Source organism: Herpailurus yagouaroundi, unplaced genomic scaffold (genome assembly GCF_014898765.1).
Source record: "Herpailurus yagouaroundi ecotype Mexico unplaced genomic scaffold, PumYag 215, whole genome shotgun sequence".
In the NCBI taxonomy this organism is placed as follows: domain Eukaryota; kingdom Metazoa; phylum Chordata; class Mammalia; order Carnivora; family Felidae; genus Herpailurus; species Herpailurus yagouaroundi.
In genome coordinates, this window is record NW_024412446.1 from 4715132 (window position 1) to 4740041 (window position 24910).

Here is a 24910-nt window from a genome sequence, read left to right on the forward strand (position 1 = left end):
TTTTTTTTTTTTTGAAAAAGAGAGAGAGAGAGAGAGAGAGCAATAATTGGGGGAGAAGGGCAGAGGGAGAGAGAGAGAATCCTAAGCAGGCTCCATGCTTAGCACAGAGCCAGACATGGGGCTTAATCCCACAATCTGAGATCATGACCTGAGCCCAAATCAGGAGTTGGTCACTCAACTGACTGAGTCCTCCAGGCACCCCAAGTTGACTAATCTTTTCTTCTTTAAATTTTTTTTAATGTTTATTTATTTTTGAGAGAAAGAGCTTGAGTGGGGAGGGGCAGAGAGAGAGGGAGACATAGAATCCCAAGCAGGCTCCAGGCTCTGAGCTAGCAGCACAGAGCCTGACATGGGGCTTGAACTCACAAACGGTGAGATAGTGACCTGAGCTGAAGTCGGACGTCCAAGCGACTGAGCCACCCAGGCGCCCCTTGATTTAACAATTTTAAACAGTATTGATTAATGTCCTTTTTTTCTGGTTAAAGATTTAATTCTCATGTAACACTACCCTCCAATATAGTTTTTATTTTAAATTTTTATTTAACTTCTAGTCAGTTAACATACAGTGCAATATTGGTTTCAGGAGTAGAATTCAGTGATTTGTCACTTACATACAACACCCAGTGCTCATCACAAGTGTGCTCCTTAATACCGATCACCTGTCTAGCTCATCCCCCACCCACCTCCCCTCACCAACCTTCAGTTTGTTCTCTATTGTTAAGAATCCCTTATGGTTTACGGGGTGCCTGGCTGGCTCAGTCAGAGCCATGTGACTCTCCTTTTATTATTATTTTTTTAAGTTCATTTATTTATTTTGAGAGAGGGAGAAAGAAAGAGAGTGCAGAAGGGGCAGAGAGACAGGGAGGGAGAGGGAGAATCCCAAGCAGGCTCTGCATCCTGTGTGCAGAGCCCAATGTGGGGCTCAAGCCCACAAACCGGGAGATCATGCCCTGAGCCAAAACCAAGAGTTGAATGCTTAACTGATGGGGTCACCCAGGTGCCCCTACAGAGTTGTGAGTTCGAGCCCCACTTTGGGGGCACAGTTTACTTAAAAAAAAAAAGTTATTAAAAAAAAAAACTAGTTCAGAGATATTTACAAAGTGTTTAGCCAAGTCTCTTAACTTCTTAGCTTCTGTGCTTTTTTGCAATGTTACATTGTAGTCAGTACATGGAAAGACCGTGAAAGATGTCATTTTCTCCCCAGTATTATATCTCCTTCCCTTGATAACCATTACTGTTGTTATTCTGAGGTATACACTTGTCCCACTTGGTCAATTCCATCCTTGGTTCTGGATCCTTTGAAACTAATCTGCGTAATTCCACCTCCTGGCCAGTTACCATTTCAAAGGTGGGCATGTGTTGGGGTGCCTGGGTGGCTCAGTTGGCTGTCTGACTTCCGCTCAGGTCATGATCTCACGGTTCAGGAGCTCGAGCCCTGCATCGGGTTCTGTGTCTCCCTCTCTCTCTGCCCCTCCCCCGCTCACGTTTTGTCTCTCAAAAATGAATAAACGTTAAAGAAAAATTTCAAAGGTGGGCATGTGACCAAGTGTAGGCCAACGTAGGATTGTTACATTCCAAGAGATCTTCTGGGTGCTTCTGGGAGATAAGCAAATTTGGACTACTGATATAGCACAGAAAGGGGTCCTTTCCCTCCTTCCAGAAGGTGGGTAAGATTAAAATAAGGTAATGGTACCTTACCAATGGCAGAAAAAGAGTTGGGAAGTTTGATCTTTGAATCAGACTAATGCTAAAGCCTTTTGAGTTACACCACGTTAGGGAATGGATCCCATTTATTGTTAAAGGCAGTTTGAGTCTGCTGTAACTTGTAACTGAAAGTATCATAAAGAATGCAAGATGCAAGAAGGCATAGAAAGGAAAACTTGGGAGACTGAATGTGTAACTAACTGATCTTTGTAAAACATGTAAATAGATACTAAAGATATTTAGAAACATTCTGAATAAATCAAGAGGCCATTGAGGTAACCCAGGAAAGACTGACAAAACCAAAATGTATTAACATGTATACACTCCCAGCCCTGGCTCTTACATCCCAGTTTATCAACAAAGAGAATTTTGCCCTCAGTTTCTCACCTGCAGCTTGTTTTCAGCCTGGCTTCCAAGATTCTGTGGCACAGAATTGAGACAAATGACCGAAGAGGTAGGTGGGAAGGAGGGAGCTGGGTATCAGGAGATTTGCATTGAGTAGGGAGTAGGAGATTTGCAAGAGATTGGGGAAGAAACTCCAGAGCACTAATGGGGAATTAAAACAAAACGGGAGTGGAGAAGAGAATATTAAGAATGGCTGTGACTTGGGGCGCCTGGGTGGCTCGGTTGGTTAAGTGTCCGACTTCGGCTCAGATCATGATCTCGCGCTCCATGAGTTTGAGCCCCATGTTGGTTGGGCTCCGTACTGACAGCTCAGAGCCTGGAACCTGCGTCAGATTCTGTGTCTCCCTCTCTCTCTGCTCGCCCTCTATCCCTCTCTGTCTCTCAAAAATAAATAAACAAAAAAAAATTTTTTTTAAATTTCTGTGGCTTAATATGAATTGGAGACTGTCATGACCTATGACAATTCAATGCAACCCATGATTCCGGATTGGATCCACTTGTTATAAGGGGCATCATTGTGGCAATGGATTAAACTTGAATGAGATCTGAAAAATAGACGGTATCAATGTTAAATTCCTGTTTTTGAGGGTGCATTGTGGGTGGGTTCATAGAAGAATGTACTGAAAGAATCTGTCGACTTATTCTCAAATGGTTTACTGAGGAAAAAAAAATTTTTGAACTGTATTTGCAACTTTTCTGTTGACTTCTGAGATTCTGTAAATGTGAGTCCTCAAAATTAAAACTAGATGGCACTAATTAAAATGTTAAGAGTTACAGTCAAAATTAGAATTGTCTCTGAATTATTTTTGATTGGACAATAGTGTTTATTTGTATGAGTCCCTATTAAAAAAACAGGTATTGGGGCACCTGGGTGGCTCTGTCAGTTAAGTGTCCAACTCTTGATCTCAGTTCAGGTGATTATCTCAGAGTTTGTGGGTTTTGTGCATTTGTGCCCTGAGCCGGGCTCCGCATGGAGCATACTTTCGATTCTCTCTCTCCTCCTCTCTCTGACCCTCCTCCACTCAAACATGCATGCTCTCTCTTTCTTAAAATAAATAAATTCATTAAAAAACAAAAAACTAGACACTAAGGTTTACTTAGTTGTAGCCAGTTGATTTTAAACAATGAATTAATAGTTTTAAGTGTGTAGAAAGGGGAGTCAGAGTTAAAAAAAAAAAAAAAAAAGTCAGTACATTCCCAATACAGTTAGAAGCTTTCTGAGAAAAGGCTGGAGTGAGGAGAGAGGAAATCTTGGCTGACCAGATAATCAAAGTATTCTGGACTGAATCCATGTTTACCAAATAACTCTCTGGTTATAGCTTGATTTTCTAGCTGTTGTAATCTTCAGAGCAATTATATCCTTATGTAAATAAATAACTTAACAAGTTGCTTTATTTGTTTCTTCTAAGTCTTATTAGCATGGGGAGTCTGTGACCCTGAATCTGCTTACCTCTGGATAACCTTGAAAAGTCAATTCTAGACCAGTGTGATGTGAAAGAGATAAAAACTATGGCCTGCTGGCTTCTATCATTCCCACCTCTAGATCAATCTTCCTGTCATTGACTAGAGTATTTACTTTGCTCTAAAGCTAAAAACAAAACAACCAAAAATTTTAAGCCTGGGAGGAGTGGTTTCACAAGATTTTCCTTAGTCCGTATTATTTTTTTGTATAATGTGGCTATATTAAATACATATTTCCTGCCTCCCATCAGGTGGTATAGATCAAGGAAAAAAGTTGAACGTGACCAAGATTAGAGTCTTGGCCTTTAGACATTTTCTTTCTTTCTTTTTTCTTTTTTTTTTTTTTAATTTCACACAGTAAGCCTTCTGGGGTAGGATCCAATTCTGTTCAATTAGCTTTAGAGAGCACACAGAACACACTGTGTTCAAGAACATTTAGTAAATCCTGTTTTTTACTGACCCAGTCTATGCCTACACCCTCCTATTCCCTCGAACCATTTGACTATCTTTTCCTCTGCTTTACTTTCAAACCTCTATAAAGGCCAACATCCTAATTCAAGCTTCTATCACATCATAGCTGGACTAGTGCCTATGGTCTTTTCTTATTTACCACTCCATCCATCTATCTTATGTATTTTCATTTCACTGAACAAATATTTACTGAGAATTTACAATTGGCACCCCCTTCTTCATCTTAAGACACACCCAAATGCCAGGTCTGTCATTTACCATCCTAAAACATTTTTTTTTTTTGCAAATGTAAATGCAAAAATCTTTAATGTCTACTCATTAAAGTCAAAATGTTTTTTAATTATTTATTTTTGAGAGAGAGAGAGAGAGAGAGAGAGTGAGCAGGGGGAGAGAGAAGGGGACAGAGGACGGAAAGCAGGCTCCTCACTGACAGCTGAGAGGGGATGTGGGTCTGGAACTCACCAACGTTGAGATCATGACCAAAGACGCTTAACCGACCACCCAACAGCCCCTACAGTCTAAACTTTTTAACAGGAATTCCATGGCCTTTATTCTTCTCAACCTCATCTCGCAATATATTATTCAGCCCTACCTCTCCAAAGTGGTCTGTTCTTTTTTCTTAAACAATTCGCTTACATTCCTGTCTCCAAGACCTATATACCTTTCCTTACTTAATTTTGTCCTACCTAGGATGCCTTTCCACACCCCTTTTGCTTAGTTCATACCTTGATTCATTCCACAGATATTTGTTGAGTATTTACTAAGTGCCCAACTTCCTCACCTTCAAGATAAAGCTAATTTCCCATTTTCTCCAGAAGGGCTCCCCTTGTCTAAATTTCTCTAGTTCCAAGTGTCATTAACCTAGCACAAAACACGGTGGTAGAAAGCTTTATTCTGGTCAGAAAAATTGCGATCTAGCCTTTATCACAGTCTCGTTGTGTAACCTTCAGCAAAACCCGTTCTGTCTGTTCTCTTTCCTGGCCGAGGCAACTTTCAGCTCTAACATCCATGGCCAGGGGTCAGGAAACTACGGCCCACGGCCAAATCTGACCCACCGCCTATTTTTGTAGGGCCCCTTGGCGAAGAATGATTTTTATTTTTAAATAGCTGAGAAATGATGCAAAGAATACTTTGTGACACGTGAAAATTATGTGAGGTTCAAATCTGTATCCATAAGGTTTAATGTGCACACGATCACGCCCATTTACTCACGATGTTGCAAGAGACACGGTGGCCCGCCAAGCTCCCAATTTTTACTACTTGCCCCTTACTGAAAAGGCTTGCTTACACCCATCTTGGCCGCTGCTCATCGCCTTGGCTCTCTCATTAGTCTGCGAGCTTCTGGACGGTGGGGCTCTCGTCTGACCCTCTGAGCGTGGTGCCTGGTTCATAGTAAGCCGCTGCAGGGACGCTCCTTTGCTTAGGAGGTAGGACAAGGACGATTTAAGAGCCATCTGGGCTGAAATCTCGAGAAAGTTGATTTCCCTCTCAGCCCGTCTCTTCCTCCGTGAAATGGAGACACAAAGGGGGGCTGGCAGGGAGGCCAGAATGAGATAAGATGTGGGAAGCACCCCGCAAAGTGTCCTTACTAATCCTTCCCTGACCCCACGCGTGTCTGGAGGAAGCACCACAGCCAGAGGCTGCGCGTGCACGCGGTCATTGCGCGGGGGGACTGGAGGCGGCGCTGGGACCCGGAGGCGGGTCGCGCCGGGCGCCGGCGTGGCTGTCAATCAAGGCGGCCGTGGGGCGGGGCGGGGCGGTGCTTCCGCCTGCGCGTGGTCGCGCGGGGCCGCTCGCCGGCTCCCGGTTCAGTGGGGAAACCGCGCCCGCAGCCGCCGGCCGCGCGGCCGGACGAGGGGGCGATGGAGCTGGAGCCGGAGCAGCTGCTGCAGGAGGCCCGCGAGAACGTGGAGGCGGCGCAGAGCTACCGGCGGGAGCTGGGCCAGAGGCTGCAGGGGCTGCGGGAGGCGCAGAGGCAGGTCGGAGGGCCGCGCCCGTAGGGGCGCCGAGGGCCCCGGGGAGGGCTCGGGGTGCCCGGCGGGTGGGTGGAGGCCAGGAGGGACGGAGGGGCGCGAGTGTCCGAAAACTCTGAAGGGAGAAGGGAGGGCGCTCTGAAGGTGCGGGAGGCCCAGCAGGGTCTGGGAACGAGGGAGGTGGGTGCTGGCGGGGGGGTGGGGTGCGGTAGTGGGGAGTCTTAAGGGGAAGAGACAACTTAGGGGGATCGCGGAAGAGTGTGAGGAGCGTTCCCTAAACCCTGTGGGGCTGGTGATGGGGATAGGGGTGGGGTCCGAGATTGGGGAGAGAGAGAGAGAGCAGAGCAAAACCCGAGGGCGTCACAGAGGAGAGGGCAGTGAGGACCGTGGAGCGCTGTGGGAGGTGGGGATTCTTTGGGAAAACCTGCCATGGGGATGGAGACTGATTTTAGAGAGCCTGGCGAGGATATTGGAAGGGGAGGATTGAAGACACAGAGACAGAGGGTGATTGAGAAGCAATTGAGTTAACACCAAATGAATGGGATTAGTAGTACTTAATGTCTCATATAACCTTGGATGCATTAAAAAAAAAAAAAAAAGCCTTTAGCAGAACGCTATTCTATATGGTTTAGAATTTAAGGCGGAGCTATGTTGGAAGGGCAAAAGGAGATCAGAATACTTGAAGGAAAGAATACAAAAGTGTAGGGAAATGGAAAAACAGATTTAAAGAAAGGAGTGCTGAAAGGAGAAGCTAAATATACTTTCAAGTGACAGTTTTATCTGTTCAATGGGGACATGGTTATCAAAGATAAAGGAACACCCTGGAACATAGAAGATACAACCCACTGCCAATGTGTTACTAGGACAGATAATCCTCAAGCTACTAGTCACACAGGTGCTTAGTAAATGCTGTGTGAGTGAATGGGTTCCATCTGAGTGGAATCATTTGGGTGAATGGGATTTTTCTACATCACACTTGACATTAATCTATATTGTTATCCTAGTAACTCCCATGCTGCACAGAATCTGAAAATGTACAACTGGTAAAAAGTGCTATGATAACAGTGCCTTTGGATATTTTCCTCATTAAGGATATTCAACATACTCTAGGTTTTACATATTTTTAAAACCTTGTAGGGGCTCCTGGGTGGCTCAGTCGGTTAAGCATCCAACTCTTGATCTTGGCTCAGGCTATGATCTCAGGGGTTCCTGTGGGTTCGAGCCCCGTGGTGGGATTCTGTTTGGGGTTCTGTCTCTCCTTCTCTCTGCCCCTCCCCTTCTTGTTCTCTCTCTCTCTCTCTCTCAAAAAACTTTAAAAAACAACAACAACAAAAAAACCCAAACAAGCCTTATAGAGCTCCTGTAGGCCAGGCATTATTTGTAGCCTAGTAGTAAAACTGGGAGCAAAATTTAGATATGGTTTCACCAGTCTGGTGCATGCTTTTCATGGCCTTCCAATGCGTTCATCTTGATTTCCACTTGAAAACATCTGCCTTATTCCTTCTGCTATTTTGAAATAGAGGTTCATTGTTTTGAAAGAGATTAAAGTATCTCTCTTATTATTTGACTAATGTTTAAGCCAGTTAAGATATCTTATATATGAGCAGGACTTTTGTTTAACTCATCTGCAACTAAGAAACAGTAGTGTTGACCCTAAAAGAATGAGTTTAGCACCTGGGAGTAGTACTTACTAATTTCTTGTGTAATATTGAATTCACTTAACAAATTTAGTATGATCCCATTCTGATTGGGTTAGAATTCAGTTTCCAGGCCTATATTCTTTTAATTCTTATATCCAATCATTTAAATACAGGACATACTTTCCTGCAATTTGGTGTAGTTCAGTATGGGTTTTTGTTTTGTTTTTTGAGGCCCATTGTGTCAGACTTGAGACAGAAAACACCAAGAGAACATCCATCACAGGTTCCTGATGATGCTGCCTTCTGACTAGACTAATAGCGTAGTTTTCTCTCTTGTGAACTGGAATGTGTTTTGTGCCAGTCCCAGCTACAAGGCGTCTCCCCTCAAAGCTAATTCTAGTGGACTGTATATGTTTGGGTTTGTAGAATAAGCCCTCTGTCAACTTGCATTTTAAGGAAAGTCTGTGTTACAAAAATGTTATCAAAATAAGCAGCTGCTTTTGTTTAGTGGCTAGGGTATTTTTAGGGTCCCAGTCATTTTCAGAATAACTACATAATATTTGGCTTTTTAGTCAAAGATTTTGTGTGGGGGAAGGATGAGCACAGAGGAGAGATCCTCCCCTTTGTGTATATTTTTTTATTCATTGGTTTTGTTTCCTTTTGGTGTATGATTTTTTTATTGATATATAATTTACATACCATAAAATTCATGCCTTAAAATGTACAATTCAGCATTTTTTAGTATATTTGCAAAGTTGTGCAGCCATCACCACTAATTCCAGAACATTTTCATCACCCCAAAAAGAAATCTCCTCCCTGTGAGGTATCACTCCCTCTGTCCCTGACAGCCAGTAAACTACTTTCTCTATTTGGATTTGCCTCTTCAGAACATTTCGTGTGGATGGAATCATACAGTATGTGGCCCTTTGTGACTGGCTTCTTTGACTTAGCACAGTGTTTTCAAGGTTCATCCTTGTGGTAGCACGTTATCGATACTTCAATCCTTTTTATGGCCGAATAACATTTGTTGCGTGGATATACCACATTTTAGTTATACATTCATCAATTGATAGATACTTGGATTGCTTTCACTTTTTGGCTATTATGAATACTGTTGCTGTGAACATTCATGTACAGGTTTTTATGTGGATGCATGGTCAGTTCTTTCAGTATATACTTAGGAATTGCTGGGCTGTATGGTAACCCTTTGCTTAACACACTTTTGAGCACTTTTTATTTTTTCTTTTGTTTCTTACCCTTTAAAAATCTCTCACGAAGGGGTGCCTGGGTGGCTCAGTCGGTTGAGCATCTGACTTGCGGCTCAGGTCATGATCTCACAGTTTGTGAGTTCGAGCCCCATGTCAGCCTTGCTGTTATTATCAGTGGAGAGTCCTGTTGTATCCTCTGACCCTCTTTCTCTCTGCCCCTCCCCTGCTCATGCTCTCTCTCTCTCTCTCTCTCAAAAATAAATTAAAACATAAAAAAAAATGTCTTACGAAGTTTGTCTCATGTTAAGAAATCATGTCTATGAAAATCTAGAAGGAAGAAGAGTAAAAATATTTTGTTATTCTGTTAGAAACAACTGCCAGCATGTAGCAGTTTCTCCTCTTGTGGTTAGTTTAGGCCCTACCCTCTGTCTTTACAGAAAAGGAAGTTCTGTGTAGGAATGCATGGGTACTCTGTAACTCTTGCTGTTTAAATAAGTTAAAGACTAGAGAGGTATGTTCGTTGTCTTCAGGAAATCAGATGATGTTTACAGCCAGCCTGGCCTAACTGATGTTGAAATCATTAAGAATAATTCTCTATAGTTCCCTGGAATCCTTGGTACTAAGATGTAAATACCAGAGAAATTAACTCCCACTCTCCTTAAATACTCATTTGTTCATTCATCAGTAAATATTTATTAGGTGCCTGCTGTGGCTCAGAGATACTTCTAGGTCTTAGAAATACTGTGACTAGGGAAACAGACTAGTGCTCTCATGGATTTACTCTTCCCTTTGTTGGTGGGTCTTGGGACTGTTACCCCTAAAAACAAAACAAATAGGAAACACCTAAATCCTTGTGTATTCGTTTTCAGATTTCACTTCCATTGTGTTTTTCCTCACTTGTTTATTTCACAGGGTTGGTTTTCCTGCTTGTTGTAAGTAGAGATAGCTGATCAAGATGTCACGTAGTGATGTCATCTGGCCAGTCAGATGTGCCTCACAGAGTGACACTGCCTTGATGACATTGCCACTGTCTGGGGCCTGGTCCTTAAGCTTTGCAGGTCCAGAAACTCCATCTTTGTATGTGATAAAGGGGGATGGATTAGTTTGAGGTACGGGAGGTGCCTACAGTGAGAAATACCAATTTTCTAGCCTGTGTACAGTTATAATGCATGCTAGAAAGTGAACATGTTGGCCTTCATATACCTTTTTTTTTTTTTTTTTTTTTAAGATTGATTTGTTTATTTAAGTAATCTATGACCTCGGGGTTGAACACAAGACCCTGAGATCAGGAGTTAGTTGCGCTCTGTTCTACTGACTGAGCCAGCCAGGCATCCCCTTCATGTGCCTTTTGGTATGAGTCAGTGTCTCTTGGGGCATTGATGAAAGCAAGTCTCTGTTCTTTGAGAATAGAGGGCCAGATCTTGTTACCTAATTAAGATACTCTGGTGAGGACCCTGCATAGCTCTGGACAGTGGTGTCCTTTGTTTTTTTAATGTTTGTTTATTTTTGAGAAAGACAAAGAGCGTGAGTGGGTGAGATCAGAGAGAGGGGAACGGAGTATCCTAAGTAGTCTCCACGCTGACAGCAGCAAGCCTGATGCAGGGCTCGAACTCACAAAATGTGAGATAACAGCCTGAGCCAAAGTCAGAGACTCAACCAACTGAGCCACCCAGGCGCCCCACAGTGGTGTCCTTTTGATCCTCGCTACCACAGATGTGGTTCGTGACCTGAGAGCTTATGAAGAATATAGCAATCAGGCCCTGCCCAGACCTACTGAATCATAATCTGTACTTGCACAAGATTGTCAGGTATGATATGCGTGCACATTAAAAATTGAGGCATACTCCCCTCTCAGGGCTCCATTCCAAGACTGTGGGATCATGACCTGAACTGAAATCAAGACTCAGACACTGAACCAACTGAACCAACCAGGCACCCCGAGCCCTCTACTGATTTCCCTAGTTTAAACCCATAGGTGTGTTGTTAAAAATTTTGTCCTTTATCCTCAAGGTTAAAACATTGTTTGAGGGGAGCCTGGCTGGCTTAGCTGGTAGGGCATGTGAACTTGATCTTGGGTTTCTGAGTTTGAGCCCTGCATTGGTTGTAGAGCCTACTTTAAAAAAACAAAACAAAACAAAACAAAACAAAACAAAACAAACATTGAGATGGCATAGGTTTGTTAATTTTTTTTTTTTTAAATTTTAAAGTTTCTTTATTTTTGAGAGATAGAGAGGGCACAAGCCAGGGAGGGGCAGAGAGAGACGGAGACAGAATCTGAAGCAGGCTCCAGGCTCTGAGCTGTCAGTTCAGATAATTTTTTGATTTAACTAGCAGTCTTGATATTCTTAATGCATAATACCATGTCCTCTATAGATCATTATTTCCACAGGGTTTGAAAACGCATAGCATACTAAAGACTGGGACAGATCTAGAACTCAGTGGGGAGGAAAAAGTCATTTCAGAAAAGCAGGGCAGGAAGTCTTTAGTAGCTTAGCAAAGAAAAGAAAGCTGTCATTGCTTCTTTTATCTCCCACTTCCCCTTCTGTTACCCATTTTCAAAACAGTCCAAAACTCTGACTGAAAATGATGTTACTACAGTAGTAGTGATCATAGTGTCCTAAGAAAAGGTTAAATCTAGAGCTGGGGAAAACCAAGAACAGATGAACTAATTTTAAAATAACCTATAATTCTACTACTTACAGGCAACCACTGTTAACATTTTGGTGTATCCTTCTAGGCATATTATTTTGCAAAACTGAGAGACTACTGTATATACAACTTCATATTCATTTTTTTTTCCTTTTGGTTAGTTTTATATGGAACATTTGGCAACTTAGGGAGCATTTGTTGGTAGGCTAAAGCTGTATTGACGTAGGTATGCCAGAATACTGGAAGTGACGCTCTAGAAGCAAAACTAACCAGCAGCCAAGGGGGAAGAAAAAAGCTGCACGCATATTTGTGTGCAAAAGACCACGTGTTTACATTGGCTTTCAAACATATTTTCTCAATTCTTTTCACACATTTAAAAAAAATTTTTTTATTACGTTTCTTTATTTTTGAGAGGCAGAGAGAGACAGAGTGTGAGTGGGGGAGGGGCAGAGAGAGAGAGAGGGAAACAGAATCTGAAGCAGGCTCCAGGCTCTGAGCTGTTAGCACAGAGCCTGACGCGGGGCTCGAACTCACGGACCACGAGATCATGACCTGAGCCGAAGTTGGATGCTTAACCAACTGAGCCACCGAGGTGCCCCAACAAATTGTTTTTAAACATGGCACTCTGAAGGCACCTGGGTGGCTTAGTTGTTTAAGCATCCGGCTCTTGATTTCGGCCTAGGTCATAATCTTATGGTTCATGGGATCAAGCCCCAGGTCAGGCCCTGCACTAAGCATGGAGCCTACTTAAGATCCTTTCTCTCCTGCTACCCTGCTCGCTCTCTCTCTAAAATAAAATTAAAAAAATAAAATAAAGCATGCCTTCTGAATCAACAATGTTAAAATCAGTGATGTTAATTACAGAGTGTGTGAACGTCACAGAGGTGCCCAGGTTTTCTCTGTGTAGATGTTGTTTTCGGTGTAAATGTAGTGTATGTATAATTTTGATAGAGAAAAACTACTTATTGCTATAAATCTGGTTAATCTGGCTAATTTATGATCTAAAAAGTCAACCAAATGTAGGACAGGCTTTTATTGAGGGTTATCAAGGGGTCACTTATATTTGCAGTTATTTTACTTTGCTAGTATTTGCTCCTATTAGCCATGAGACCTTGAGAAACTTTTTTTTTAATATAAATATATTTAATATTTATTCTTTTTTTTTTTTTTTCTTTCCAAGAGAGACAGAATCCGAAGCAGGCTCTGGCTCTGAGCTGTCAACACAGAGCCTGATGCAGGGCTTGAACCCACGAACCACAAGGTCATGACCTGAGCCAGAGTTGGACACTAGACTGAGCCACCCAGGTGCCCCGAGAAGCTTATCTTTTCTGATCCTCACTTTTCTTATCTGTATGATGAGGATAAAGATATACCTACTTTGCTTGGCCAATGTGGGAATTCAAATGAGCAATGTATTTAAAATGCTTAGCACAATGCCTGGGACATATAAAGCACTTCATAGCGGCGCCTGGGTGGCGCAGTCGGTTAAGCGTCCGACTTCAGCCAGGTCACAATCTCGCGGTCCGTGAGTTCGAGCCCCGCGTCAGGCTCTGGGCTGATGGCTCAGAGCCTGGAGCCTGTTTCCGATTCTGTGTCTCCCTCTCTGTCTGCCCCTCCCCCGTTCATGCTCTGTCTCTCTCTATCCCAAAAATAAATAAACGTTGAAAAAAAAAAAAAGCACTTCATAAATATTAGCCATAAGAATAATACCACTGAATATCATTGTTATTCAAGGAGACATTCCCTGCTTCTTCAAATGTCTCCTATTGTGTTTCCCAGCAGAATGCTGTTTTTGAGTGTAGATGGCAGTTTGTGGCCATCCCACTTACGTAAGAACTTAATACATTTTATTATAGTTACGTGTGCATGCAACTATCTCTTTTACCAGAATGACAGTTTTTTTGAGGTCAGGCCCATGCTTTATTCATCTTTATAACCCCAGCTCCTGGCACATATTAGACTTCAATAAATGCTGAATAAGTGCCTTTATGAATGATGTGGGTGTAATTTTGCAGACATTCTTTTTAGATTATTCATGGTCTTGATTCATTAATGCAGATAATCAAGAATTAAATTTGTTTTATCATACAGTTTGGTTATTTGTTGTTACATAATAAACTATGCCTAAGTGTAACGGCTTAAAAAACAATCTTATTTGCTTACTGTTCTGGGGGTTGACTGGGACTGGGTTGGGCACTTCTTCCAGTTTTGCTGGCGACATTCGTGTAATTGCAGTCAGATGGTAGCTCAGACTGGAAAGTTCAAGAAAGAACGTTCACTTACCTGTTAGGAGCCTTAGTGGCAGTGGGACTCAGTTGGAATGCTGTCATGGCTGGGCTGGATGCTAGTCTCCCTCTCTCCTCCCTCCCTTCCCGCTTCTCTCCTCTTTCCACTCTTTACAAAGGAGTGGCTCAAGACCCTCAAAAGTGCAGAAGCAGCAGTTGCCAGAGCTTCTAAAGGCTGAGACCTGAAACTGACACAGCTTTAGTTCCACTGTGCACTTATGCCTGCAAGTGCATGTCACAGCCCAGCCCGTACTCTCGGGGACTGAACAAAGATAGAGTATCAGGACGTGTGGTTCTTGGTTCCCTGGGGACCACTAATAAATGTTTCTGAATGTTCTCAAATAGATATTAAAAAAAAAGAAAGCGCCTGACTCTAAGAGAGGCAAGGAGGAAATGTAGTGGCACTTACGAGTCCGTAAGTGAGTCATGCAATTCAAATTCTCTGTCACTTTACTCGCTTTGTGATGTGGACATGTTTATCTCTCTGACTCCACTATGATACTCATCTACAGATGCTTTCTTCACAGGGTTGTGGTAGCATTTAAATGAGACCATGGCTGTAAGTACCTGGCACACAGTAGGTGTTCAGCAGATGATCGCTGTTGTTGCTGTATTATTATTGCCATCATCGTTATTATTTTCAGTGACTGATATCTTGGTGTCGGTGCAAAGACAAGTGGCTGATGCAGTACATTTCACATGAATTGAGAAGAAACATTGTGGTTAGCTTTTCCAATTTCAGTGGACTATTTTATATCTTATTTTTGATCGTTATGTTCTTCAGCTAAGTGTTCAAAGCCTGTCTCTAATTTTAAAATAATTTTGGGGTGCCTGGTTGGCCTAGTCAGTGGAACATGTTTCCTCAGTCTGAGGATTGTGAGTTCAAGCCCCATGTTGGGTGTAGAAATTACTTAAAAATAAAACCTTTGAGGGATGCCTGGGTGGCGCAGTCGGTTAAGCGTCCGACTTCAGCCAGGTCACGATCTCGCGGTCCGTGAGTTCGAGCCCCGCGTCAGGCTCTGGGCTGATGGCTCAGAGCCTGGAGCCTGTTTCTGATTCTGTGTCTCCCTCTCTCTCTGCCCCTCCCCCGTTCATGCTCTGTCTCTCTCTGTCCCAAAAAAAATAAATAAACGTTGAAAAAAAATTAAAAAAAAAATAAAACCTTTTAAAAAAATAACAAAAGAGTTAGTTGCTTGTTTGTTAATTGGGAAACTAAACTTGGAGGATAAAAATTATTTTCTTCTATAAAGTCAAAATTGTTTTAGAGGAGATGGAGGAGATTTCAGTTTCTTAATTTTCTGAAATATGCTATTATATTTATTATATCGTATTGTTTTACATTATATTGATGTAGCAACTGTATATTGCCACTGAAGACCACAGATGTTTTAAGTCGCATTCTACATAGGTTTTATAACCTTTTTAGTATCTAAACTCATGAGGAAAATATATCAGTCTCTGTTATCTTGGAGGGCTATGAAGTATGCATTTACTAGGCTTTTGCAAGCCTTAGTATTGATACATAAACTTGATGACTTTTTGGCATTTTGTGAACTCATCCTCATGTTAAAACATTAAAAATACAGTTGCTTGGTGGAGTCTGGGTGGCTCAGTTGGTTGAGTGTCCTGCTCTTGGTTTTGGCTTAGGTCATGATCTCACGGTTTGTGAGTTCAAGCCCTGAGTTAGGCTCTGGGCTGACAGTGCAGAGCCTGCTTGGCATTCTCTGTCTCTTCCTCTCTCTCTCTCTCTCTCTGCCCCTCCCCTGCTTGCATTCTCTCTCTCTCTCTCTCTCTCTCTCTCAAAAATAAATAAACTTGAAAAAAAAATCACAGTTGCTTAGGGGACACTCAATTAAGCATTCAACTTGATCTTAGCTCATGTCTTGATCTCAGGGTTGTGAGTTCAAGCCCTGGTTGGGCTCTGTGCTGGGTATGAAACCTAGTTAAAAAAAATTTTTTTTTAATTTTTATTAAAAAAAATTTTTTTTTTTTTTTACATTTATTTATTTTTGAGAGACAGAGAGAGACAGGACACTAGTCGGGGAGGGATAGAGAGAGAGGGAGACACAGAATCTGAAGCAGGCTCCAGGCTCTGAGCCATCAGCACAGAGCCCGACGTGGGGCCCGAACTCAAGAACCGTGAGATCATGACCTGAGCTGAAGTCAGACGCTTAACTGACTGAGCCACCCAGGCGCCATCCCCCCCCCGCCCCCCCAGTTTAAGGATTAGATTAAAGGATTAGATTAAACTGCAGTAGAAACTTTGTAAGTAAACTTTAATGGTCTGTTACAGTAGAGGTTTGATGGAAAATTGGTTTGGAATATTATTAATCAGCATAAACAGTGTATATGACAACTTCCTTTTTGAGACCTTGAGTTGCTTATCATTTGTATTCTTTTTTTTTTTTTTTAATTTTTTTAAACATTTTATTTATTTTTGAGACAGAGAGAGACAGAGCATGAAAGGGGGAGGGGCAGAGAGAGAGGGAGACACAGAATCCAAAGCAGGCTCCAGGCTCTGAGCCATCAGCCCAGAGCCCGACGCAGGGCTCGAACTCATGGACCGCGAGATCATGACCTGAGCCGAAGTCGGACGCTTAACCGACTGAGCCACCCAGGCGCCCCTGTATTCTATTTAAATGTACTTTGATACTATCACAGTTGTTTTGCCCTAGAATGGCTAGGTAGAATTTGGGGGCTGTTTGGTAGTCTACCATGATTCTTTTTTTTTTTTTTTTTTTTTTTTAATTTTAGAAAGAGAACATGAGAGCTGAAGAGAGGAGCTGGATGGAGTGAGGGGCGTTGGGAATCTCAAGCAGGCTCCATGCTGAGTGTGGAGCCCCATGTGGGGCTGGATCTCACAACCCTGGGATTGTGACACAAGCTGAAATCATGAGTCTGATGCTCAGGGCACCTGGGTGGCTCAGTCGGTTAAGGGTCTGACTTCAGCTCAGATCATGATTTCACAGTTTGTGAGTTCAAGCCCTCATTGGGCTTGGTGCTGGTGGCTCAGAGCCTGGAGCCTGTTTCAGATTCTGAGTCTCCCTCTCTCTCCCCCCACCCCCGCTCATACTCCGTGTCTGTCTCTCTAAAAAATAAATACACATAAAAAAAAAAAAAAGAGTCTGATGCTCAACCAACTGAGCCACCCAGGGCCCCCAACCACACGATTCTTTATGCAAGGATAAGAAATACAGGGGCGCCTGGGTGGCTCAGTTGGTTAAGCATCCGACTTTGGCTCAGGTCATGATCTTGCAGTTGGTGAGCTTGAGGCTCTGTGCTGACAGCTTGGAGCCTGGAGCGTTTTCAGATTCTGTATGTGTCTCTCTCTCTCCCTCTCTCTCTGTCTCTCTCTGCCCCTCCCCCGCTTGCACTCTGTCTCTGTCTCTGTCAGAAATAAATAGACATTAAAAAGAAAAAAAGGATAAATACATGTTATAGCAGGAAGTGTTTTCAGTCAGTACATAATTTATAGGTTTACCTGGGAACTCCTGAAAATGGGAAAAGTGGAAAGACCATGGTCCTTGGAGTCAGACTGTTTCTGGCACCATGAAGCCTTGGGAAAGTTATTTGATTTCTTCAAGATTCACCCTCTTCAGTGTAAACCATGGAGACCCACCTGTTAGAGTCATTGTGAAGTTAATGAGCTAACGGTGAACACGTTGGACCATGGTAACACGTCAAATAAGAAACCACTCAGCAGTCAAGTCTGTGTTGTTTAGTTTCATAAAGCCAAGCAAATGAACTTGATTAGTTATATGATTGGATAAAAGGTGACTGTGGCTTAAATTATGAACTGTTTCAGGGGTGCTGCGTGACTCAGTCCATTGAGCATCTGACTCTTGATTTTGTGCAGGTCCTGATCCCAGGGTTGTGGGGTTGAGCCCCCCCATTGGGCTCTGCGCTGAGCATGGAGCCTGCTTGGAATTCTCGCTCCCCTTCTCTGCCCCTCTCCCCCACTTGGGCCCTCGCTCTCTCTCTGTCTCTCTCTTTCGAAAAAAAAAAGGGGGGGGAACCATTTTGTGGAGAAGAAAATGATGCGAAGGTAGTATCAGGTCTGAAACGGCAATGATTGGGATTCTGTGAACAAAAGGGACCACACTTACAATGGAAGCTTAGGAAGTAGATTTGGAAGTGGAGTCTCCCCTCCCTGGCCCTCTCACTGCTTTATGTTCACATACTTCCTTTTTTTTTTTCTCCCCCTCTGAGGTTCTGAAATAAAAACAAAACATATTTGGCCTCTGAAACAGTTGAAGGAGCTTTTGAATTCTTTCTAAAGAGGAAATTGACTTTACCTAACCAATGCACTTCCTGTGTGTGCAGTATCCGTTAAAGAGTGAGACAGGACCTCATTGGTATACTTCTCAACTGCAGAATTTCCTCTTGGTGCTGGGAGTGTGAACTGTACTACAGGGTTTTGACATGTTATCTTCATTTATTTTGGAATCTGTAAGGTCTGTCATGATTCACCTAGGGATCTTGTTTAAAACGTAGGTTCTGATTCTGTGGTTCTTGGTGGGGCCTAAGAGTCTGCATTTCTTTCTTTCTTTTTTTTTTTTTTAATGTTTTTATTTATTTTTGAGACAGAGAGAGACAGAGCATGAACAGGGGAGGGGCAGAGAGAGAGGGAGACACAGAATCCGAAACAGGCTCCAGGCTCTGAGCCACTAGCACCAAGTCCGATGAGGGCTTGAACTCAAACTGTGAGATCATGACCTGAGCTGAAGTCGGACGCTTAACTGACTGAGCCACCCAGGCGCCCCAAGAGTCTGCATTTCTAACAGCATTCAGGTGATACATCAAAATCATAAGGCATTCTTTCCCTAGTTCCTTAAAAAAGGTCTTAAAAATGTACATGATTAACTTCATTTTTATTCAGCAACATTTATTTCCCTGGTGCTATGTATGTTAGGGCCTGAGTCTTAAAGATCCCACAAGTGACTCATGAAGCAAATCAAGTACATTTTGAATATGGCTCCCTCCCTTTTTTTTTTTTCTTCAACCTTGGCTTGGGCTAATTTCATAGAAGTTCCTTAGTAACTGCACAGTGATCAACAAACTTAAATTAGAATCTCTCTTTTTCCTTTTTTAAAAAAAAATGTGTTTTTTAATGTTTATTTTTGAGACAGAGAGAGACATAGCATGAACCGGGGAGGGCCAGAGAGAGGAAGACACAGAATCTGAAGTAGGCTTCAGGCTCCTAGCCGTCAGCACAGAGCCCGACGCAGGGCTTGAACTCACGGACTGCGAGATCGTGACCTGAGCTGAAGTTGGCCGCTCAACCGACCAAGCCACCCAGGCGCCCAGAATCTCTCTTTTTCTTTATGATTTAAGGAATTCTTTGGGGTGCCTGGGTGGCTCAGTTGGTTAAACTTCTGACTTTGGCACAGGTCATGATGTCACAGTCTGTGAGCTTGAGTCTGGCATCAGGCTCTGTGCTGACAGCTCGGAGCCTGGAGCCTGCTTCAGATTCTGTGTCTCCCTCTCTCTCTGCCCCTCCCCCACTCATACTCTGTCTCTCTCTCTCTCCAAAAACGAATAAACATTAAAAAAAAAAATTAAAAAAAAAAGGAATTTGTTCACTTCACACATACTGTTGTAAGTTAAATTAATGTTGGAAGGAGAAAAAATTATTTCCATGATCCTTCCACTTCATCTAATCATCAGACTGTCCCTGTATTTTCCTCCCTGTATTTCTTTGTACTCTTTGAGCATAGGCATCTTTTGTTTTTACATGGTTGTGAATATTTCTGGAAAACAATTTTGTATTCTGCTTTTTAAATTTAGTATTAGGGAATAAATGGAAACTTTTTAAATTTCTGTTAACTGTTAAAGTCGTATGCTTTGTGGATTTTCTTGGACTTCAAATGCTCTTGCAAAGATAAAGTTAGCAAAAGGGTTAGAGTATAAATGTAATAATGTCATTATGAAACTAATATCTGCAAAGTAAGTATGTGTTTGCTTTAATTCAACTTTTTGGCTTTTGTTAGAATTTTCCTGTTAAGTGGGAGTGAATTGTGTGTTACCCATACTCTTAAAAAAAAAAAAAATCTTGTATCTGTATAGACAACTGGTTTGTTTTCAAAATATGTCTGAGCTGTAAAGATTTCCCTGCCCTACCTCCCAGAACAGCAGCTCTTACTCTGGGCTCTGTGGACCTGAGGGCAGTGTTTCTCAGAGTCTGGGCTGCAGAATCACAGGTGTGCTTGTGAAACATGAGAACTGTATCCATATACCCCTTCACCCTTCTCGAAGGTTCTGAATCATTAGGTCTGGGATGGAGCCCTACAATCTAAATTATAACAGGCAGCCTGCATGATTCTTCTGCAAACCAAGTTTCATAATTACTGTTTCAGGCAAGCCATGGTTGAAATTTGAGGGAATTTGTAGCTTTGAAATTGAATTAATTTCTTTAGGGTACGTATTCTTCATTTTACTGGGAAGAGGGTCTATAAACCTCTTGTTGAGATTTGCAAAGAGGAACGGGACTCGGAAAGGATGAAAGCGTTGTCCCAGAGGTGTGTTTTCATGAACATTCTCTGCCTTCTGTGAGCCTCTTTGAATTCTAAATAAATTCTTAGTTTTACCACGATGAGGGCATTTTATCCATTAGGTAATTTAAAAATATATATTAATGGCCTTCTAATCTACCTTTTATTTACTACTTTTCAGTAAAATGAACCTTAATCCCCTCCTAATTTAAAATTTTTTTGTACTGAAACATACTGTTGCCAAGAACTACTTTGTGTAGATAATAATACTTTCTAACATTTTTTGGGAACATCAGTGTGCCAGTTATTTTACCAAGTGTAATACATAGATTATTTTTATTTAATCCTTACAGCAACTCCATGAGGTAAGCATTACATTGATTTGACAATTCAGGAAATTGAGGTGTAGAGTGCTTAATTAACGTGACCAAAATCGACGGGGTTTGTGAAGGATGGAACCAGGATTTGAGCCCATTCAGTTTTACCTGAAGGCCAGTTTTATGCATTTCTGCAAGTTTGTGCAAATCAGTCACATCTGATTTATCAAGAAATGGAAGATGGTTGTTGTGTAGTGCCTTGAGATTTTGAGTGATGCCCTCCCGTGTATTAGCCTATTCAGAGATTCTAAGTTTTTATGTTCTTCCTTTTCAGATCAAAGAGAGTGCATCCCAGACCAGAGATGTCCTCAAACAGCATTTTAATGACTTAAAGGGAACCCTTGGGAAGCTCCTGGATGAGCGATTGGTGACCCTTCTGCAAGAGGTGGACGCCATTGAACAGGAGACCATTAAACCTCTAGATGATTGCCAGAAACTCATAGAGCATGGAGTTCATACCGCAGAGGACTTAGTCCAAGAAGGTGGGAGTCCAGGGAGCCTCTTAAGTGTGGCACATTCAGATTGGCACTTTGTCGATTTCTCAGGGTACCAACAGGCTTCTTGCCATCTGTGGGGTGCTTAGAATGTTCCTGTCTTAGGATGGTTTGTAATATAGGACAGCAGATACTGTGAGGTATCCCAGGGTGAGTGCAGTTAAAGTGTTAATTATAATTATTTACAAAACAAGGAGTAAAGGGTTTTTCTCAAATGGTTCTATGATAAGGTCTTACTCACTGTTAACACAGTGATTTTAAGGTCTTTTTGAGTCTATTTAAATGTTTTTCACTGTTCAAATAATTTAATTCCATTGTTAGTTTTAGAAGGTTACAAATTACGATCCGTGTTTACTCCTGAAATCGTAATAATTCCATACCTATCTGTAGCCCGTTATTGTGGTTAAAGCATGCCCAGATCTTGCCTTGCTACCTTCCCGTCTTCACACCCACCTTCCTCCCTTCACATACTTCTTTGTTGAGTGTATTAATTAAAAAGATCACAGTTCTGCCCTGTGGGGTTCACAGTACAGTGAGAGAGGCATACATGCTGAGAGCAATCTAAGACCCACAGGAGCACAGAAGGGAAAGCCCTTAACTCCGGGAGAGTGTAGGGTAGCTTTCTGTAGGAGGAGTTGCACAGAGGCTTGAAGGAATTCATTAAGCAGACAAAGGAAAAAAGGAGGTAACAGCACAATTTGAAGCAGAAGTAACATCACGAGTGAAGTGAATGGTGTATCAGGGATCTATTGAAGTATTTTAGGCAGCAGAGTTACACAATCAGATTTGAATTAAAAAAAAAAAAACAACAAAATGGTACTGCCTACAGTTTGGAGACTGTATTGGAGGTCATAAGACTGAGGTAAAAGAGGCCAATCAGGACGTTGTAGCACTAATCCAGACAGGAAATGATGAAGGCAATGACAGGTAGAGGTGATGTGGAGCTGATATTAAGATTTTTCAGAAAGAGAATTGATGATTTTACTTGTCAGTGAGTGTTGATTACTGGTGATTGTCTGGATATTGGAGGATAAAGGGAAGGCCTTAGGATGACCAAAACCAGCCTGATTTTGGATTACCAGGTGAATTGTGCTGTTTATGGACATAAACAAAGGAGAAGGGTGGGCTTCACTGGGTAGTTGGGCATTCAGTATGGGGCAAGATGCCCAGAAGGTAGTTGGGAATGTGGCATGTGGCTTAGGAGAGAGATCAGTATGGCAGTATGACAATTGATGGTGTATACATCGAGTCTGAATCCATGAGAGTAAGTAAATCATCAAGAGTTAGTGTACAATATTGAGAAGAGAGGGTGGCAGAGGGTAGACGGTGGGGGATGCCAGCATTTAAAGGACAGTTGAGGAAAAAGGAGCCAGAGGGGACTGAATACCACCCATTCTGCATTGAGTGCTGTGAATGGCATGAGATAAAAAGGGTGAGTGGCTAACAAGTCTGTCATTCCAACTGGAAATTCATCCCTTTGTGGTAACATTTAGAATGTGGTATTGGTATTATCTGTAGATGCTAATTACATTTTGTCTTCTCTTCAGTGAGAACTGCTTATTTTACACTGACCCTAGCAGTGCCTTTGAGAAAATGCTTCTTAGTGGGACCACAGAACGTCTTTCCCTGGAGGCTTTGCATTTGGAAACAAACCCAGAAGTAGTTCACAGGTCATCCATCACCCTAAGGACTGAGAAATGTTTTTATTTTAGAAAAGAAATCCTTTGAGGCACAAACTTGTTTGTTACAGCATCTGATGCTTAATTTTTTTTATATTTCAGAAATATTTTGAATTTCAATCTCTTCCTCTCAAGGGATAAAGACTTTTTGATGGAATTTTGAGGACTTTCAGGCATTGTTCAATATGTCTCTGTTTTCCTGTTGGTGAGGGAGAATGTCATGTTATATGGTCCCCAAAAACTTGAGTCACTCCAGGGCACATTCAGATGGAAAGAGTTCCGGTACTATTTCTTCGGGGTCCTGGAAGGACACAGAAGTTGTCTTTATATAGCTCCTCCTTTTTATTTTTCTGTGGAATAATTTTTTTTTTTAATGTTTATTTTTGAGAGAGAGAGTGTGTGTATGAAAGGGAGTGGCAGAGAGAGAGGGAGACAGAGGATCTGAAGCAGGTTCTGCGCTTGAGAGTACAGAGCCTGATGCGGGGCTCAAACTCACTGACCTTGAGATCATGATCTGAGCCAAAGTCAGACGCTTAACTGACTGAGCCACCCAGATGCCCCTCTGTGGAATAATTTCTAATGTGTGATATTCTTTCAGGAAAATAGCTGTATCATTTGACTTTATAAGACCCCGTGCCCTATTCTTCTGTCAGGGTAATACCTGTACTGGCTCCTATTGGAGTTCTGTAAGTCAAGATTCTGTAGGAGAGATGGCAGAAAGTACCTGTACCTTCTCCATTGCAAAAAATTGGTTGACAAACTAGGGGCGCCTAGGTGGCTCAGTAGGTTGAGCATCCGACTTCGGCTCAGGTCATGATCTAGAGGTCAGTGAGTTCGAGCCCCGCATCAGGCTCTGTACTGACAGCTCAGAGCCTGGATCCTGCTTCAGATTCTGTCTCCCTCTCTCTCTGCCCCTCCCCCACTCATACTCTGTCTCTCTCTATCTCTCAAAAATGAATAAATGTTTAAAAAAAATTTTTATAAAAAAATTTTCGTTGATAAACGGTATTTCTTTGTTTAGAGCACATTTTTTCATTTCTGGCAAAATGTTAACCATCATGTACCCCTTTTCCTCATTAGCTTCACCTTAGAGTCACTTCTAAAATAGTTTCTACTTTTGCTTTTTGGGAATTTGACTCTGGAATCACTTAAGAATTGTTTGTAGGAAAACCAGAGACCCACCTTGACACGGGTTGTAGTGATTACTTTGTAACGGGACCGTTTTTCACTGTACTTGTTCTCTTATTCCTGATTGTAGGGGAGATCGCCATTCTGGGTGGTGTAGGAGAACAGAATGAAAAACTGTGGAACTTTACCAAAAAGGCCTCACACATTCAGTTGGACAGGTAAAGTAGTTAGTGCCTTCAGGATTTGGTTTTAAGCATTTAAACTGTCGGCTTTTTTTCCCCCTCCCTATTAAAGATTCTGAGTAAGTGTGATAGAGAATATAGATTTCAAGGTCCACTGCCCAATACCAGTATTAGTAGTATGAAATATCTGTGATTGTAATTTTTAGTATAGTTTTATTATAGATTTTCTTCAATTCTAATGTGTAAGAGAATTGTTAAATTTTAGATATTCTGCACATATTGAAACTGAGTACATTGGATCTTTCAGTATAAACTTGACAGTGGTGATCCTACCAATTTTCAATTTTGTTGGTTATATTTATCTGGGAAGAGAATCTTTATGTAACATCTTGCAAAGCCTCTGTTGCCATTGGCATTATTTCCTGGGGGCTTCAGCATCATTATAGTATGTGACTGATTGAAATTCTGCGTCATATTTTTAACTTCCAGTTAAAAGCCTCATAAACACATAAGCTTTGTTTCCTCAGCTTACCAGAAGTGCCTTTACTGGTTGATGTGCCTTGTTTATCTGCTCAGTTGGATGACTCAATTCTGAACATAGTGAAAGACCACATTTTCAAGCATGGAACGGTAGCATCTCGCCCACCGGTACAGATAGAAGAACTAATAGAGAAACCTGGAGGCATCATTGTTCGATGGTGTAAGGTATGTAATTAATTGTAGAAGTGGCTTCAACATTGTGGATTTGAGATTTGAGGGCCTT

At 42.0% G+C, this 24910-nt stretch overlaps 1 protein-coding gene across 1 annotated transcript in view; it reads left to right on the forward strand.

Annotated features, from left to right (window-relative positions):
* The first annotated feature begins 5818 nt into the window (after positions 1 to 5818).
* CRLF3 (cytokine receptor like factor 3) overlaps positions 5819 to 24910 on the forward strand; it is a 44832-nt gene continuing 25740 nt past the window's right edge. Inside the window, exons 1-4 of the mRNA XM_040455276.1 lie at positions 5819 to 6020; positions 20939 to 21146; positions 24096 to 24183; positions 24675 to 24852. Coding sequence (XP_040311210.1) covers positions 5904 to 6020; positions 20939 to 21146; positions 24096 to 24183; positions 24675 to 24852 — 591 coding nt within the window. The 5' untranslated portion in view covers positions 5819 to 5903. The remainder of the gene's footprint in view (positions 6021 to 20938; positions 21147 to 24095; positions 24184 to 24674; positions 24853 to 24910) is intronic.